Source organism: Mugil cephalus, chromosome 12, assembly GCF_022458985.1.
Source record: "Mugil cephalus isolate CIBA_MC_2020 chromosome 12, CIBA_Mcephalus_1.1, whole genome shotgun sequence".
NCBI lineage: Eukaryota > Metazoa > Chordata > Actinopteri > Mugiliformes > Mugilidae > Mugil > Mugil cephalus.
In genome coordinates this window covers 1,591,444-1,610,330 of record NC_061781.1, presented here as the reverse complement: position 1 = coordinate 1,610,330, position 18,887 = coordinate 1,591,444, and the positions used below count along the sequence as shown (strand labels likewise).

Genomic DNA, 18,887 nt, shown 5'->3' with positions numbered 1-18,887 from the left:
AAGTAGTACCAGCAAAAAAGACATCCATAGGATCAACAAATTGATCTGAAAGGCTGGACATGTGATCGGTAGGGAGTTGGAGTCGTTTGTCTCAGTGAGGGACAGGAGGACACTGGATAAATTGTTCTCCATTATGGACAATCCATTCCATCCACTACACCAAACATTTGAGGGTCAGAGGAGCTCATTGTCCAGCAGCCTGATTCAACTCTGATCCCATAGCTACAAAACTTCTTTAATACCCTAATCTATCAGCTGTATAACAGTTCACCTTTTTGTAACAACTAAGCTATTATGATTAATTAATTTCCCTTGTGGATCATTAAAGTCTGTGTAAGTCAAAGCCTAAGACCCCCAAACTGAGAGAGTGGCTCCAACAGATCCCAGGAACAACACCTGAAGCCTCAGTCCAGAAGAGTGCAGTCCTAAGAATTCAACTTCCCAGGCTAAAATTCTGTTGACTACATATGTGAAACATTTCAGAGAAAATAATCTACAAATAAAAAAATCCAGAATAACTGCACAGATTTTCACATCCCTGAAGTAATCTTTGACCCTTTTCCTTTACTACAGCACTCACTCTGCCTCTATCAGCTTGTTTCACAATAAACTGGTTCTGTTTGTGAGCAATAAATATGACGATTAATCTGTACACACCAGGTCAGAGGTCAGTCTCCCAGTCCTCTTCAGGGACTGAAGATAGCATTGTTTAGCCATGTGCTTGCTTTAGTGGCTTTCCCTTGAAGACGGAACAGCACAACATGTTTCATGTGGATCAAGGTCTACCATTGGGGCATCTTTTTATGGCCCCTTCTGAGCAGTGTTGCCCCTTTTTTGAGCAGTGTTCTTTAAACTCTATTGAGCTCTTACTTTTAATGAAAACACCACGTGTGACCACAAGATGGCGGGATCTGACTTAGCTGTGAGACGCGCGTCTTTCCGGTGTTTCCAAATGCATCCATGTGGTCCTGAGGAGAGAAGAGATGCGAGCAAAGGAGCAGGTCCTTTATCTCTCCCTGTTCCCTTTCCTCTTATGAAAACCAGTCGACCCTCGTTCTGATTCCAATTTATTTCACGGTTTGAGCTTTAGTCTGACTGAACGAAACACTGGGAAATAAGATTTGTTTTATTTTTAAACCTCTTTTTTAATCAAAACGTGCGGATTTCCTGAAGCGAGCAGGAAATGAAGAGTCTCTTTCAACAGGTACTCGCTTCTAATTAGATTTTCCACGCAGCTGTTATATATGCATATATCAGATCCACGGCTTCCCCCAAAACGGCGTCTCTTTGTTGTCTGCCACCTCCACTTTGAAACAGGACCACCGAGATTGGCAGGACCTGAGAGGCGTCATGTGACTCTGCATCTGCGCTCCGTGGAGGCGAGATAACCACGCAACGAGAGAGAGAGGGGGGGGGAGAGAGGGGGGGGGGGGGGGGGGGGGGGGGGGGGGGGGAGACGGAGTTGAGGAGGAGCTTGCTGCTATAAGATTGACTCCACGCATCATCAGCACCAAAACTTACAGTCCATCCATCCTTGTCTCTCTCCTGCGTGCACACTGGCATTTTAAGTCCCTGGTCTTTCACCTCCCCCACTCACCCCACCTCCACCGCACAGGAAGGTGGACCACCACTGGAAGGTGCACAGGTGCATCCCACGCTTAAATGCTCGCTCTCCGCTGAGTTGATTATGGTCACAACCCCCGCGGTGCCAAGGTGGAGCCACCGCGCGTATCTCGGATCGGTGCGCTTCTCCAGGGGCTGGGATGCGCACCGGGCACCTCTCGCTTCCTGCCGAGTTTCGGGTCTGAGCAGGAGTCCAGCGCGGCCCCTGGGCGCCGAGCCCGGAGGACCCAGTCGACCCGTAGCAGGATGCCGGTAATGAGAGGGCTGCTGGCCCCGCAGAACACCTTCCTGGACACCATAGCCACCCGCTTTGATGGCACCCGTGAGTAACAAAACAGGCGCTTTTCTGGCCAAACTGTTTTCACCCAAAACGTGGATATAGTGTCTTTAGAAGGACATCTTTTTGTTTTGTTGCAAAAGGTATTACCCAAGATGCAATTTTAAAAGTTTAAAAGATAAATCCCTTGTCACCCTGCTTGGTAAATCTTTCATATTTTATAGTTTTATCATTATGCCCTTGCAATGTGTTTCTCTACATATGCACGTCTAGAAACGGTCTGTTGTTGTTGGCAGTGTCAGACTTGAAGAGGCTGGTAGGGCCAGCTGTGCCCCATCCACCCCCACACCCCCCATGTTGTAACTGCCTTCACATCCACTGTGCTCCATTGTATTTAAAGGTTGTAGAGAGGTTATGGTTTGCCATGCAGGGCCCCATTAAGATGATCCTCAGCCCTGTCTGTATTGTGTCTCAACACTCGGGTCTGTTTAAGATGATGGCGTGGAAAAGGAGGCAGGATGTACAGACCATGTTTTTTCTTTCTTTCTTTCTTTCTTTCCTTGGCGAGGGTGTCTTGTGAACAGATGCAATGAGCAGCCTGTGTGTGTTTGGGGCCCATGCTGGGTAGGTGGGCGGGTGAGAGATGCTTCCATCGCCGTTCTCCTCCTGCCTTGATTATTCAGAACGATGGGAATTTGTGTGTGTCTAAGAGCCAGCCCCCCCCCCAAACTAGTTATGCGTGACAATGTGATGGAGGAGATTATATGAACTGGCGGCAGGAAGCAAACCACTCAGAACCTGATCCTGATCTCCAGGTGTCCTCTTCTTCTTCTTGCGTCTGCAGGCTATTCAAATGCTCCCACTTTGAAAGGCAAACTTGTTGGTGCTGTGCCCTTTTGTTTTTTTTCTGTTGTACAAACATCTGCTGCTCAAACAGAAACCAATATCTCTCTCCCGGCTCATCTCTCTACTGTCCTGTGGCATATGACAACCTCCAAACACCATAACCATGCAGCCTGCATTATTCATAAGAATGCTATCACACATCCAGCCCATGCTCTGCAGATTAGCCCTTCATCTGAAGAACAAGTGGCTATTTCTTTTTTTTTCCTTTGAGGGACTAAAACACAGGCCTCACATTCACTGGGGTGCCGATAATTACACATTTTCAGCAGCACATGTGCCGCCATTGTAATTAACGCGAATGGATGTCAAGAATTCTTTGTGGCCTTTCTGCCTGTCAGAGGAGGAGGACGATGAGAGGGAGGAGGGGGCAGGAGGGGTAAATAGAGCGGTCGCGGGGGTAGGGAATGTGTGTGGAAGAAGGGAGGTGGGGATGCTTCGGATGTCTAAATATAAATTTGGTTTGAGATGCAGCTATGAGTTTTTTAAATGGTGTGACATGAACTCCTCATTAAACCAGAGTCTGAGGTGACAACGAAGGAGAAGCTGAGTTGTGTCTGAATGCTGCTGCGCGTGTGAGGTTTTATTTGTTGTGATTTGAATCAGACGGTTATTCTCTGAATAATAACGATCAAGTTATTTTACCTCCCGATACAATACCAATCTGATGTCCTGAAGTTGATCCCCCTGTAGATTCCTAAAGTCTTTTCTTGTCTTCCTTGTCTTCTACTAGAGCCGACTGAATTCAATAAATCTTTCTGTTAAAGTTAATGTAGTGGAGAGGGTAGCTCGTACCTTGTGTTCTCTACTCTAGAATTGTCCTGGTCATCCAACACTGCCATAAACTCCCTAACCCTCTCTGGAAGATTCTTCTCCAGGAAACTTTTCTCTTCTTTTAAATGTACCGTTCATTGTTTGTTGTAGTAGTCTGGGTACAGCCTGTGCCTGAGTGGTAGTTGCTAGTATTGAATGACAATCTCCTACTACCAACTCACCAAACATCCACGTTGCATAATTTACTAATTTCTGTCTGACTGATTTCAAATATCTGGAGTAAAGTTTTCCCACACAGGTTAATCAGGTTAGGTGCCTTGACATGTTTAGTCAATGGATTTTGGTGCCTCTTCCTATTCTTCTGGGATGAATAGCCGTTTTGACCCTAGTCTACCGCCATTAAAGAGGAAGAAGACATTTAGTTGCTACAGCATTGTGGTACTTCATTTTGTGACTTTTTAGCTCACCTCTGAATGTCTCATGCCATCCTTAAGATCAGAGCAGAAAGCAAGGATTATTTTCTTAAATGCACCAAATGCAGCTCATGGAAATACCCTACTGACCCCAATGGATGCATTAGTTTCATTATTTTCCTGCGCTCTCTACTTCTGAAATTATTATTTCATTGATTGACAGTTTGGCATTTGAGGAAGCAATTAAAGGAAATGTGTTATTATGCTCCGTATTTAGCTTTTTGTTTTTATTCTGGGACTTCACCAGACTGTCTTTGTATGAATCACACCACCTTTTTTTTCTTAATCCTTATTTATGCCATGTTTGCTGTGAAGCAGTCCATCAGTTCAGTCTGAAAACTTGCCTTTCAACTTTCCTCTAATTGGCTGGTTTTCAGGAAGTGTTTTCTGGTGAGCACCGCCTCATCCCCTTGCTGTTTTTAGAAGGTTCAAAACTCAGTAGTAGTACTTAATATGAGACCGTCAATTGCCCAACAGGAAAATGTGAACATTGCAACCAACCAGAAACAAAGCACAGTATACAGTGAGCTCATCTCTTTAAGTAATGAGTTTTAATTATCTGGCAACTAGAATAAGACAATAGAGCTTATATGTTTGAATTTTTAAAGAATTTAGTTTAGATAAGATTGTAGTTTTAATTTTATTGCTCTACACTCCAGTCTCATTGGTGGCAGTAATATACTTATAAGCTGGTTTGCTGACCGCTTAAAAACAAGAGAAGAAGAAGAGATTCCAACCTAACTTGACTTCTTGTAGGAATTGGCATCTTCTCATAACTTTTTAGTCCCAAACTAGAATACGAACATAAACGGCACATAGATTAGCAGTACATCTCTGTTTGGTGAATATTACACTCATTAGCTTGTTGCTCTGTGACGTAATGGTTATTATTTATGTATTTTAGCACATTAAATGCCTAAAGGACTATTTTCATACATGCTTACTTGAGGATTTTTATCCAGCCTCTTGAATAAGACAACAGACGGAGCATGAAGAAATAATGTTATTTTATTTCTAAAATTCTAGAAAAAGTTCTAGTAATCAGTTGTGCCCATTTAAACAGGAATGCTCTTCACTTTATACATCCTTCCCTTAGGCAATATTATGAGTAAACACGGCATAAACTTCCATTGCTATGCAGATGACACCCAGCTATATTTGTCCATGAAACCAGTTGAAACTGGCTAAACTCCATGCATGCCTTAAAGACATAAAGGCTTGGATGATGTGTAATTTTCTTCTCTTAAATTCAGACAAAACAGAAGTCATTGCATTTGACCTGGTTTCTTTGCATGGCATTATCTTGGCTTCCAGTAAATTTATATTTGACGAGGACATGTCCATTCCTTTACTTTAAGACTGCTTTCCTTCCTTCCATTTTCACAGAGCAGGCGAGACTGACGACTGTTTTTGATTGCAAAAATCACACTTTTAAATCCCACTGTACATTTAACATAAATGGCGCTAGTGCATTAAAGCTTATCAAACTGCTCAGGTGGATCATACTTTTAATTTGTAGGTGTACCATGTGAAAAAAATCTATCTGTTTGGCTCAAACGTAGAACCAAAACACTGGAAACTGAGCATTCAGAGCAGGGACTGTTTTCATGATTACTTCAACATCTTTGTGCTCTAGATATTAAAGAGATTTCAGCAAATTTTAACCAGTACTTATATTTCTTTGCATTGAGGACCCAAAACAGTCTGCAACTAATTTCCACTTGCAGAGATTTCAAATTTTGTTTTTAGATTGATTTGAGGTGTTTGTGTTTTAACTACTTGGAAATAAAATTGAAGCAACTTTATGGAATGCATTTTACATCCAGTCAGACAATAAAGGTTTTAACCCTTAAGACGATGGGGCCCGTTATACTGCAGCTGAAGAAATGTGTTGAACAGGACTGTATTTATCAATCCCAGCATGGCGGTTATCTGATTCCTGAACCAGACTATTATCTGCACTGTATCTCTGAAGCTACCAGCCACTGACAGGACATTAATCGCCACTTATTTTCATTGTCAATAACATTTTCTGGTTTTAGCTTTTTAAATGTGAAGATCTTATGTTTGTATTATTTGAATTAGTAATTGGAAGTGAGTATATTTGACTACTACTACTGCAGAGTAAAGTTCCAGCAGGGGTTTCTTACGTTAAATGTCATCTCTGTGGATTTGACTGCCCCCAGATGTGATGTTGAGGTTCTTACCCACTGACTCACTGGGAGTCAAAGTGACTCCAAGTTGATCATGTAAGAAGAAACGTATAGCCAATAATAAGAGCCTGAAGTGCTGCGTCACTTCGACGTCACTGCTTCTGAATCATACATGTGGAAGAAGGTTATTTTTCTAGATCCAACACCTTTCAAAACAGCTTGACAAAAAGAATACACATGCATTTAACTAACACTGCTGAATGTTGAATCGCTCTGTAGGGTGGGTTTGTGTAGAGTTACATTTGTTAGTTTTAAAATGCAGAAATGACAGAAAGCAGGCTGTCAGAGCCTGGGTGGAACAGGTCCTCAATCAATGCTCGCTTGCGCTCGCAAGCAAAAGGCAGCAGCTGTGTGGGACTGTGCAAGTCAATTGGTCCTATTAATTGAGTGGGTCTTGGCTCGGTCATAATCAGGTTAGGTGCCTGAGCCCTTCTCGTCACGGGGACACGTCTGGTCCAGCACTGTGCCACCGGGCTGCAGCTCCCTGGCCTGCTCTATGGCTTCGCTTTAATCCAGAGCGAGATTTAGGTCTGTCCTCATCAACCTTCACTGATCAAGAACAGGATTATTATTATTTTTTTTTAATTTTATTCTAACTAATGTTCTGTTCAACAGAATCAAATCTGCCAGGAAACTGATTCCTTCTTGAATTCAGTCCATATGTTCGTTTTGCACAATCATCAGGTATTTATCACTAAGGTACTGCACAAAAAAAAGACAGAGCATTGCAGCACTTTGATATTTTAAAGATCCCTCACCCCCACCTTCCTCCCTGTGCTACAGAGTCTACTTTGAAGTGTGGTATACTGCATTCCGTCTGTCTCTTACCACCAGGATAAGTGTCAAATTATCTGACAATCGCCCTCTCTCCTCCTCCCATGATCCCATCCTACCTGTTTCCCTCGTTCATTAGTCGCCTCCTACCCCCTCCTCTTCTTATTCCCATTACATCTCTGTGCACATGTGTAGGTGACAAAGTGAGTGTACTTGTCTCCCTGCTGCAGCGAGGGAGATTGCCACCACTTCCCTTTTCCTGTGTTTGTGTACCTGTTCGTTTGACAGCACAGATTAGCGGCGGAGCTTCATCATGTCTCAGGTGTGTGCACCCCCCCCCTCTCCCTAGGCGCTCTGTGCTTACACCCTCCTCCTGGTTTCTCGTTGGGTAGGAACACATCTAATGATAAGGCCTAATAATTTCAGGGCTGGGCTTGTTTTACACTAAATAAAAATAATCAAAAGTCACATTGGCACAACATAGATGCATCAACTTCTACCGGGCTTTTATTAGTCACATCATCAGAGACTAGTCGTGTTCACTTGACTAATGCACGTGAACCTTTGCACCGGACCGTGTGTACTGATGCTGAAGTTGTTGAGGAGATCTTGGGTACATCATGAAGAACAGTCTCTGTCTCTATGTCATTATCATAAGGAGTGTTTGTTTCTTCCGCAGTGACATTTGCAGGGTTTAAATTTGGGATACGCTCCATTGGCACAGATTGTCCAATGTGGAAAACTTCATGGGTGCATCCGGAATGAAAACGTCACTGGTTTCTGCGGGTCATTTTAAGTAAAGTTATAAACCAGAAGAAAATGGTCTCTCAAATTAGATGAACAGACATATGCATGGTGGTGCATGAGATAAAACTCAGGGGGCCAGAGATTTCTCCCCTCTCCATCCTCTGAGGATAATAAATGACGGTTTAGTGATTCATGCCAGCCCATCCAGTAAGTAGCTTTTGAGATATTTTCACCTGGACCGAAGTCTGACCCTGACCCTTCCACGCCTGGAGCTAGAAAGCTAGAGTCAATTTTCAGAAAAGAAAAGGGCACCGAGAGGGTAAAGACCAGTGAGCTGCTTTGGCTGTGAATCATGACCACAATAATGCTGACCTGTTAGCAACGCTGGGAAATGAGGAGACGTACTTCCAGATAGTGCTGCTCGCTGGAAGAGGAGGCCTAGGTGTAAAAGAAAGATTATTCTGCAAGATGGTGTTACAGTGATGAAACTCACTGTTTTTGAAGCTTAGATATATTTTATTCGGGGACATTTCATTGTAGTGACCTTAGTGTGACTTCGTCTGAGTGGATGAGGTTGACCCTAATGAGCACACTGGACACTTGTGCAAATACAGTAATTACTGAGCTGATTTGAACCTTTTACTGGTCCAGTCACAACATGATTTAGATCAGAGTTGCACTAGATGGCATCAGCATTTGATGGAATCGGAAAGGAGATGACTCAACAAGTGTGTTCCTGTGTTGCAACTGATAGGCAGGTCATAATGAGCACCAGCTCAACACAAAGGCACAAAGGTGAAAGAAATAGTCTGCAGAGTGAGATATCAGAGGGCAGGGGATGTTGAGGATGGGGGAGGAAGAGGGAGCTAAAGGGAGATAGGCAGGTAATGACAGGGTGTGGTGTGTGTGTGTGTACTCAAACTAGATAGGATTTAAATGCAAAACAGGAAGAGGAAGGTGGGCAGAGAGAATAAAAAAAGAAGGAGAGGTGGGCCGTGTTTAAGGAATGACCATGATCTTAAGCTCCTTCAGTCTGTGGGAGGAGCTGAAGGAATCCATTCCCAAACTTCTGCAAACCCTGCTTGGTTAACTTACAGTGATTGTGATAGGAGGAGCATTAAGAAAGCTATCAATTATGTAGGCTCCTGGGCACATTTATAATCCAGAGAGCTCTCAGTGAAGCAAACCCAGCTCACTTCATTATTAGCAAGTTTAACAGTCTCTCTTTTTGCACTTTTGCCCTGGCAGTCAGATCATGAAGTTGATAATCAGTTAGCAGAGAACCAAGTTAGGTCTTTAGCAGGCGCCTCGTTTCCACCAGTCCGACACTTGAAAGTCAAGAGGAACTGGAGTAGGAGTGTCTGCGTTACTCGTGGAGACTTTGTGCCTGCAGCTGCAAAGACCGTTGAGCTGCGATCAATAGCAACCCAAACAGTCATGTATTATTTAAGTGAATCAATGTGGACACGTTTGCACCTGCAACTGCTGCCACAGCAGTGTTCTGCAGGTACAACCGCGACACAGGGGTATCTGAAGGTTAAACACATACATCAGTCACAACCGTATGATCACCTTTATTGTGTTGGTCTCCCTTGTGCCTCCAAAACAGTTGTGACTCATCAGAGAATGGATATGGTCCTTCTGAGGGTGTCCTGTGGTGTCTGGAAACAGGATGTTGTTAGTGGGTTGGCTTAGGGTTCTTTGGGCTGCTGCCATCAAGGAGTGTCATTGTTATGGGGTGGGGGTGCCTGGTGTGGTCTAGGTGGGTGCTACATGTCTAAGTAACATCCAAATGAATGAATGTCAGGTCTGAATTGTAATAAGATGTCAGTGTTATTCACTTCTCCTCTCAGTGGGAACAATGTTGTGGCTGATCAGTGTATATGCTGCAGCTTTCTAGTTCATGTTAGGACAATTATCAGTTTCTTTGTCTCTGTTTCTCTCTCCCTTTTCTTTGTGAAAGATTCATATGAAAAAAATTGACAGGTAATTTTAAGATGGGGGAAAAGTCTAAAATCATTTTCCCGTGTCAGAAATTGAATATAAGCATGATTTTTTTATATATATATATTCTCCAAAATTTGTTCAAATCTGATACAACTTTATGCATGTGTAATACACTTATTGCATAAAGGAGAGCAACCTGGAGAAGACAAGTTGATCCAGTAGTTTTGCAGAAGAAAAATGTTAAATAAAAATATATGAGAAAATATTTATAATGTTTTTAAAACATATATACTTTCAGCCCAAGGTTTTTCTGTTTCTTTAATCTATGTTTCATCTCCTCTTTCACATTTTTTAAAGTTTTTGCTTCTAGTTTTAGAGTTTGAATTTAAAATATTCATTAAAATGGCCTGCATGGTTTGTGTCTATGCTATGCAGGACAAGGACAAGATTATTTTAGACACATTCTTTCTTGCACTACCTTTCAGTACCAACAGAAAGCTCAGCACACGTTTACCAAATGACTTGATTGATGGCACCAGAAGAAATATGACGCTGCATAACATGCGAAAAACTACCTTTTTCTAATGGAGCTAAGTGTCCAGTTAGCGCTGCAAGGTCTTGAGAAGTGAGGCAGAGGAAGCGAGTGTCAAAATGTCAAGTTGAGTTTTGTCGTCCTGTGTCCGATTTTGCCTGCCTCTTTTAGAGCAGCCTTGGCTCTGTACTCTCCTCTCCGTCCTGGTGTATGTTTGTGTTCTTCTTCGCTGTTGAACAAGATTGCATGAATGTGTAAGTGGTGAAATCAACAGTTTGCCCTGTAGTCTGTACATGATTGATGTAAATAGGTTTTATTTATCACTTTCTCCACTCTTTCCTGCCTGAGGCCTGCTGTAATGAGTGAATTTCCCCTGCAAGGATAGTTAAAGTTGATCCTATCTTGTTGTTGAAAGCATAATTTGAGCAATTTTTCCATTGCTGCAAGGTGGACAGCAAAAAAACAGTGGCAGGAGAGCGCGGACAGGTAGGGAGGCAGAGGGAGCTATGAATAGACACTAGACCAGGTGGTCAATGAGGATGTTACCGTGTGCGTAAGAAATGAGGGAAGCAGGAGACGCCAGTGCAGGAGGAGAGGGCACCGAGCTCGGGACTGTAATGGCAGTAAATGAAAGTGATGAAGCCGAAGCGACAGAGGGGTCCATTTGACTGCTCTAAAGTAATATGTTCAAATGGGAAGCAGATGAATCCGAGCTCCGGCTTTATTAGAAACTGAACTCACCGTGGCCTGATGGAAAGAGAAGCTGTTGCAATGTCCTTGCAAAGTTTCCCAGCAAATATCACTCCAAAACAGTCTAAAGGGGAGGTGCCTATTGGTCATCCCACAGACAATAGTGAATTTGGACGTTGTGCAGTTCTTTATGTTTTTTGAGATGTTCCTAAAGCATTTTTGTGTGCCAGGCTATGTCAGTGGTCATAATGTTGTGACTGATTGGTGTCTTGGTAAACAGGATTTTAGTGTGCACTAGTCTTGATGCGTCTCCGCTGAAGTCACAAATGAAGCAAATGAATGAACAACATGTATTTATCAGACTGTTATCTGGGAAGACCGCACTTTCCACTAGCATGCAGTTATGTTATGTTGTTGGATGTAGTCGAGCAGGTTTTTACCACTAATGCTCATATTTTACTAGGTATTAAATAAAGTACCGTCAGCTCAGTAGATACTTAATTTGATATGTTACAACGCACAAGGCTAAATAGACAGATGGGGAATGGTTATAAATGAAAAGTGACCATGGGTCAGGTTGTGCAAATGTTCTTATAAATAAGTACATGCACATGTGATGTGCAACTCTCAAAGCAGCAACATGCATGGCTTTCAACAGAAGAATCTCAAACAAATGGACAGATGGAATCATAGGTGGGACTGTAATACTACTCAACGACATGGAGAGACGAGTGGACAAGGAGACTTATAAATAGACAAGTGGAAATACAGAAGACGTATAGACTTTGATCTGGGTCTGGTGTTTGTGTCAGTGACATTCAGTCCAAAGATTGTTCTTTGATGCTCCTCTCCGACCATAAATGAACAGCTTAAGTTTGAGCAAGTGTGTGCACAGAGAGCTGCAGAGATATGGGTCAATAAACTAAACCTCGCAAACTGGGTTGGGCAGGAAATATGCAAATTAAGCAATTTTTACCGAACAACATTATCAAAATGACTGGAATCGTACAGATATTACATTTATACACACCAATAGACAAATGTTCTATTTTATTTCGTCATGATTACCTTCCATGACCACATGGCAGCCTAACGCATGCCCATGAAAAATATCCAGTATACTACTTTAGTTCCAGGTCATTGGTAATCCTACAACGTCTGACAATTGAAAGAATATGCAGTATTTGGCAGTGTGGGTAAATGGACAGAGATAAGGAAAAAGAACGATTTTCGCACATTTTCGTCTTCATTTTTGTGTTAATCTTGTCTCATCTGCACAGAGATGACAGATTCACCTTCATCCATTACCTCTGGGTAGACCTGATGGTAGTCCAGGTCTTGTCACCCAGCTTCAGTCTTCCCTTATGGCCTTAGTGTGGTAAGAGCTACCCATCCATACTGTAATCGCTCCATTTCCAGTCGTCTGCAGTGAACATCAGAGTGCAACCTGCAATAACTAAGCAGATACAGTCGGCTGCTTTGAACTAGATGTCAAACGCTGTGTGATGTATGAGTCACTGCACCTCACCCTGATGAGGTGAAAGCGAAGCGTCCAGTTAATCCATCCAGGCAGTCAGTGAGTGTGAAACACTTTTCATTCTCTGATATGATGCAGACACCTGGACATCCTGTGGAGCAGGGGTGTCGAAAACTACAGCTTGTGGGTTGATCGGGCATAACATTACGACCACCTTTCTAATTTTCTGTAGCTCTTCCTTGTGCCTCCAAAACAGTTGGGACTAATCAGAGAATGGACATGTGTCTTCTGAGGGTGTCCTGTGGTGTCTGGTAACAGGATGATGTTAGTGGGGGGCCTTTGGGTCCTTATGGGTTGAGGGGAGGAGCCTCTGTGGATCATCCCACAGATACATGATCAGTTTGGGATGTAGTGAATTTGGAGGCCAGGTCAACACCTTGTGCTGTTCTTCATGTTTTGTTTTTTTAGTTGCTCTTTGATGCTCTTTAGTGTCTTTGTGTGTGTGTCTGTGTCAGGCTGCATCCAGCTGGGGATGACTGCTGCCATCAAGGAGTGTCATTAGGGCTGGGCAGTATGACCAAAAATGTATATCACAGTATTTTTCAAAATTCTGACAGTATCACAGTATTTGTTTTCATGCATAATAATCAGGTGTTCACAACATCTTTTACTGGTTGAGAGAGGAATTAATGCAGTCGATGGACTATTTTACTGTGATGAGTATAGTAATAAAGTCGTGTTTAGTAAGTATAGTAATAAAGTAGGTTTGCATGGTCCCTTGTTAGCATTGCCTGCTAATATGCAATCCAGGAACATTTGCAGCTCAGAGAGAAAAAAATAATTAAATATTATCAAGATGACATGAAGAAACAGAGACAATCACAGTTTGAACTGTAACGTCAATAGCAACTTTAGCCGGGGACTGGGACTGTCCCTAGAAACTGGGGACTTCTGACCACCCTAAAAAACAAACAAACAAACAACTGACACAGCACCTTTTTTGGGAACAAGTAATCTTTCGAGCCTTTCCATCTCCACTTCTACATGTCTAAGTAACATCCACATGAATGGCAGGTCCAACAACCATCAATTGTCATAACATGGTTAATTTTATTCATGTCAGTGGTCGTAATGTTGTGGCTGATCGGTGTATATCAAGCATCATTTACTTACATTTATTTGCGAACACACCAAAGTCCAGCCCGTGTATTCTTCCATATGTGGTCCTCAGTGAAAAAGTTTGGGTACCCCTGTTATAGAGGCAAAACTCTCTTCATAAACGTTAACACACTCTGTGATGTGTTCATGTCGGATCATGACACTCATATTGATGACGCTGTAACCAAAGTGGGATATTACAGAAGTAACCAGATGGAGCACGATGTTCCCAAGGGCTACCTCCCGTCCCTCTGTCCAAATAAACATCACACAGTACTGCACGCATATGGATTCACAGCTCTCCTATAGCTGAGGAATATTGTTTTAGACATGAATACAAATAAAGACACAAAATCACAGGGAAAAAAAATGTCTGACAACGTTTCGCAAACAATTCTGCAGTGTTATGTGTTTAGTTTAATTTACAGCTTTAGTTACTTTGAAAATTCAAATGGAAATGAATTAGACTCTGTCAAGACTTTGATTTATGACAAATTCTTCAATAGGCAGACAAAATAAAAAGTATAACACAGTCCCATATCGCAGAGATTTCATTTGGCACTGGATACGTTTTATCAAAGGACCTCTGAGTTACGAGAAATAGGGTTGGTAATGTGTGGTGTCATTTTTACTTTACAAATTACAGACGTGGCCGATTCCACGGCATTAACCCCATAAATGACCTATAGGGCTTTAATAGGGCTTTATGAATCAAAATCTGGACAGATGTTATGGAGCAAAGTTGAGATGTCTCTGACCCATGTTGTATTAGTATGCTAATATTAGCTTTTAGTCAGAGATCTGTTGGTGTTGCTGTGGACGTTGGGTCTTGTGCAGACAGGCTTCATGGTGTTTGTGCCCTGCAGCTTTCAGTCTTAACCTTCTTCACAGACACTGTACGATGGCTCTGACCATCGTATGTGCATCACCATGTGTTAACTGAACTCCACATCCATGGCCATGTGTTCCTGTTAAGTGGTTTCACACTCTGTTTTCACCTTTCGACTTTTTCATGTTGCTCAGCCAAACCCAACTCTTGGCTCATCTACAGAATGTACTGTGTTTATTCTGCATCTTTTATTGAAACTATACAGTCAACTCTGAAACAAACCATCCAGCCCCAAGAAGTTTTTTTCTCAATCTGGTTAGCAATGATGCAAAGAACAAAAAAAGGTTAATATCCACCTGCTCCTCCTGACTCTCTCTCCTTCTCTTTATTCTCCCTTCCTCCACTGTTTCCTCCTTACTCTCTTCTTCCACTTTCTTCTCGTCTTCATAATCTTCCTGTTTCCTCCTCTCCCCCTGCCCCTCCCCTCACCTCCTTCATTTCTTCCTCTCTTCCTCCCCCACCCTTCTTCTACTTTTTCTTCTTCACTGCAGCTGCTTCTCTATTCCTCTCTTTCTTCTTCCTTCTCTTCTTTTTCTTTTTTTGCCCTTCATTTTATCCTTCTTAATCTACTGCTTCTCCCACTCTTTGTTGTTCTTCTCATCTTCTTCTTCTCTTCCTCCTACATCATTCTTCCTTCTTGCCCCTCTTTCTCCTTCCTCCCCTCGTTCTTCTTGTTCTTTGTCTACTTCTTCTTTCTCTGAATGTGCAACAAAATAATAAAGTACTAGTAACAATAGTAGTCAGTCCAGTGTGATCTGTCACGCTCTGATGAGGAGTTGATGAGGAGGCTGATGTCTGATGGCAGGAAAGATTTCCATTAGCGTTCCTTGAGACAGCAAAGTTGTGTGATGCTTTTAGCGAATGTGCTCCGTCGTCTGTCCAGTGCATGGTGGAGAGGGTGGTCAGGGTTCTCTATGATCGATGATGGTTTGTTCAGTGTCTTCCTCTAAAAGCCACGGTGGAGAGGACTCTGAACACTGTTATCGATCATGGCTGTGGCACCTCAGCCTCAGAACACCTCTTCAGCCCAGCTCCACAGCCATGTTTTTGTGTGCCAGCGATAAGGCCGTATTTTATTTAGTGTGCGTTCGTGTCCGCTTGTTTGCCTTGGGATTGGTAGATGACCATTATATTGCATCATTAGCTCCTCTGCTACTCTCCAGTTTGCCATCTCATCCTGCTTTTGTGTAATTGTGGCAAATATTGACTCTGGAGAAGGCGAGAAGCACGCTCTCTCTCTCTCTCTCTCTCTCTCTCTCTCTCTCTCTCTCTCTCTCTCTCTCTCTCTCTCTCTCTGTCTATCCTGTATCAAAAGGCCTGGTGACTAAGCACCCAATAAAGAAAAACAATTGTGTGGAAGCAGCAGCTGCACAGAGAGAGATGCACCTGCTAATCGACGAGTCAGCTCAACTTAACTAGAAAACAAATTCTACTTTTGTTGATGTCCTCTATTTGATTTGAGGTGTTTTAGTGGTTTACTTTTCTAACACAACAACATACAGTATGTGCCTGTGTTGTTGAATTATGAAGGAACATTTGTTAGTAGAACAGCAGAAAGACCAGCCATATGTTCATGTGTGTGTGTTAGAGGGATAAACTCATAGATGGATGTCAGCCACGACGCAGCACAGCTCGCGTCTGAATGATGTTAATCCCACAGTTTCAAGAACGGAGCTCTGACAAGAAACCCACCTAGCAAAACACTTAATGTGACACTCAAGTGTGTTTACTTTATGAGATGTAGACACGAACAGACACACTGCAAAGAAAGGATTGTATGGACTAGTCGGTTAGTCAACTACCACTGTACCACAACACTTTAAGTATCATGTTGACCTGTCACCGATCATGTGACAATAACAACATGGATGCCTCCTAGACGACAGGTGTGGAGTCCAGTGGGTCGTTTCAGTCCTGAAATACAATTGGAGAACTACTGTAATGTACACTCATCTGAAAAGACATTTACTAACACTAGTAGAGGAATGGTCCAAATCCTGTTAATAGTCAGTTAACAACTTCACCAAACATCCAGTGGTAACAGAGAGAAGGAGGATGTACATCCACTACTGGATAGAGTAATTAAACCTTTAGCTGCAGTACATGGAGAAGGCTTCAGAGAAATATCTGCTAAACTATCCTATCTAACAATATGCTGTGGAGTACTATTAAATGTAATTGATGGTGCTGAATTGCAGCCTGTTTAGTACAGGCTATGCATATGTTCTCAGCATACACCAAAAGGCCACAACACAAAAATCCAGCTGCCTGAACTGTTTAGGAGGGACAAGAGGGACCTACACAATATTAGACTCATCAGAGAATGGATATTGGCCTTCTGAGAGTTTCCTCTGGTGTCTTGGGATGGAGTGCCAGTTCTGGTCTAGGGTGCTAGGGTCTAATACCACTTTCATGATCCAGGTATCCTGCTCATCCTGGCAAAAAGTCCCGTGATGATTCGGGTACAACATGGGATTTTTGTGCAGTGTAAAAGAGGCTAAAGTAACATTCACAGGAATGAAGGTCCAAAACTTTCCCAGTAGGACATTGAATTGTCAGAAGATGTTATTTACTTCTCCTGTCAGTGGTTTTAATGTTGTGGCGTACATAATCAGGTCAAGAATATAGATCTCATTACTTTCTACTGTGTTTTCAATAGTGATGTCATCGGAGACTAAACTTGTCCAAAAACTTGTCCTTGTACTTGACTTTCATCAAATAACAATCTACACTCATACAACCCCTAGTGCAGAGTTTATAGATCTACAGTACTACAGTAGTAAAAATGGAAGTGTTCATAGTTTATTTTCATCAATTAACAAAATGCAGTAAATGAAAGGAAGAGAATTCTAAATCAAATCAATATTTGGTGTGACCACCCTTTGCCTTCAAGACACCATCAATTCTTCTAGTACACTTGCGCACAGTTTTTGAAGGAACTTGGCTTGTAGGCTGTTCCAAACATCTTGGAGAACTAACCACAGATCTTCTGTGGATGTAGGCTTCCTCAGATCCTTCTGTCTCTTCATGTAATCCCAGACACACTCCATGATGTTGAGATCAGGGCTCTGTTGGGGCCATGCCATCACTTCCAGGACTTCTTGTTCTTCTTTACGCTGAAGATAGTTCGTAGTGACCTTGGCTGTATGTTTGGGGTCTTTGGGGCCAAACATATGCCTCCTGATGGTATTGCATGATGGATAAGTATCTGCCTGTATTTCTTAGCATTGAGGACACCATTAATCCTGACCAAATACCCAACTCTATTTCCACAAATGCAGCCCCAAACTTGCAAGGAACCTCTACCACGCTTGACTGTTTTCTTCAGACATTCATTATGGTACCGCTCTCCAGCCCTTCAGTGAACAAACTGCCTTCTGCTACAGATAAATATTTCAAAGTTTGACTCATCAGTACAGAGCACCTGCTGCCATTTTTATGCACCCCAGGTCCTAGTTCTAGTTGAGTCTTTTGGCCTTGTTTCCATGTCAGAGGGATGGATTTTAGGCTGCAACTCTTCCATGAAGACCACTTCTGGAGTAGATGGGTGCACCTGGGTCCCACTGGTTTCTGACTGTTCTGAGCTGATGGTACTGCTGGACGCCTTCTGATTTTGAATGTAAATAATCTCGAAGTGTTTATCATCTGCTGCGCTAAGTTTCCTTGGCCAACCACTGGATCTACGATCTACGATCCTACAAAATCCCTGACTTTATGTAAGTATATTGATAAGTATTGATGCTGGTTTTAAGGCAAACGGTAGTAATACCAAATATTAAGGTGATTTAGTTTATTCTTTTGTCCTCATTTTGCATTTTGTAAATTGACAAAAATAAACATATTTTTATCATTATTTATGTTTTTGAAAACATTCTTAGTTTACAGCAGTTTTTATCAGTCTTCTCCAGAAGATGTGACAACGACTGACTAAACCACACACCTCTCCACCAGCAGACTAATAATTGGCTATGTTTTTATGTATGTATGTATGTATGTGTGTGTGTGAGAATCAGCCTCATTTTTGTAATTGGTGCGACTTTCCGTTGTGGCTTTGAGCCGTTTGCATTTTTATTAGCAGCTCTCTTTATATAGCCAATCATTAGTCATATGACTGAGGAAAATATGGCACTGTGTCAAAAAATGATAAGAGAAACTTTTCTGATTTTGTCCCATCCTTCTGATTTGTTTCTGAGCCATCAAGTGTCTAGTCAGTTTGATTATAGCCTGATAAATATTAAAAATGCCAAACATGCTGGTGTGTGAGGTGCTTAGTTTCCACACTGTGGAAATGAGGAGGAAAACAATCACTTCATTTCACATTAATTTTTTCCGTGAAGCTGTATTAAAATTTTCCTGAAGGCGGACATTGACGTTTAATTAAAATACTGATTATTAATGTTGCTGTGAATG

At 42.2% G+C, this 18,887-nt stretch overlaps 1 protein-coding gene across 2 annotated transcripts in view; it reads left to right on the top strand.

Annotated features, from left to right (window-relative positions):
- The first annotated feature begins 1,475 nt into the window (after window positions 1-1,475).
- Window positions 1,476-18,887, top strand: part of kcnh3 (potassium voltage-gated channel, subfamily H (eag-related), member 3) — a 137,556-nt gene continuing 120,144 nt past the window's right edge. For both annotated transcript variants that reach the window (XM_047600728.1, XM_047600727.1), the window contains exon 1: window positions 1,476-1,945. In XM_047600728.1, the coding sequence (XP_047456684.1) occupies window positions 1,870-1,945 (76 nt within the window). In that variant the 5' untranslated portion in view covers window positions 1,476-1,869. The remainder of the gene's footprint in view (window positions 1,946-18,887) is intronic.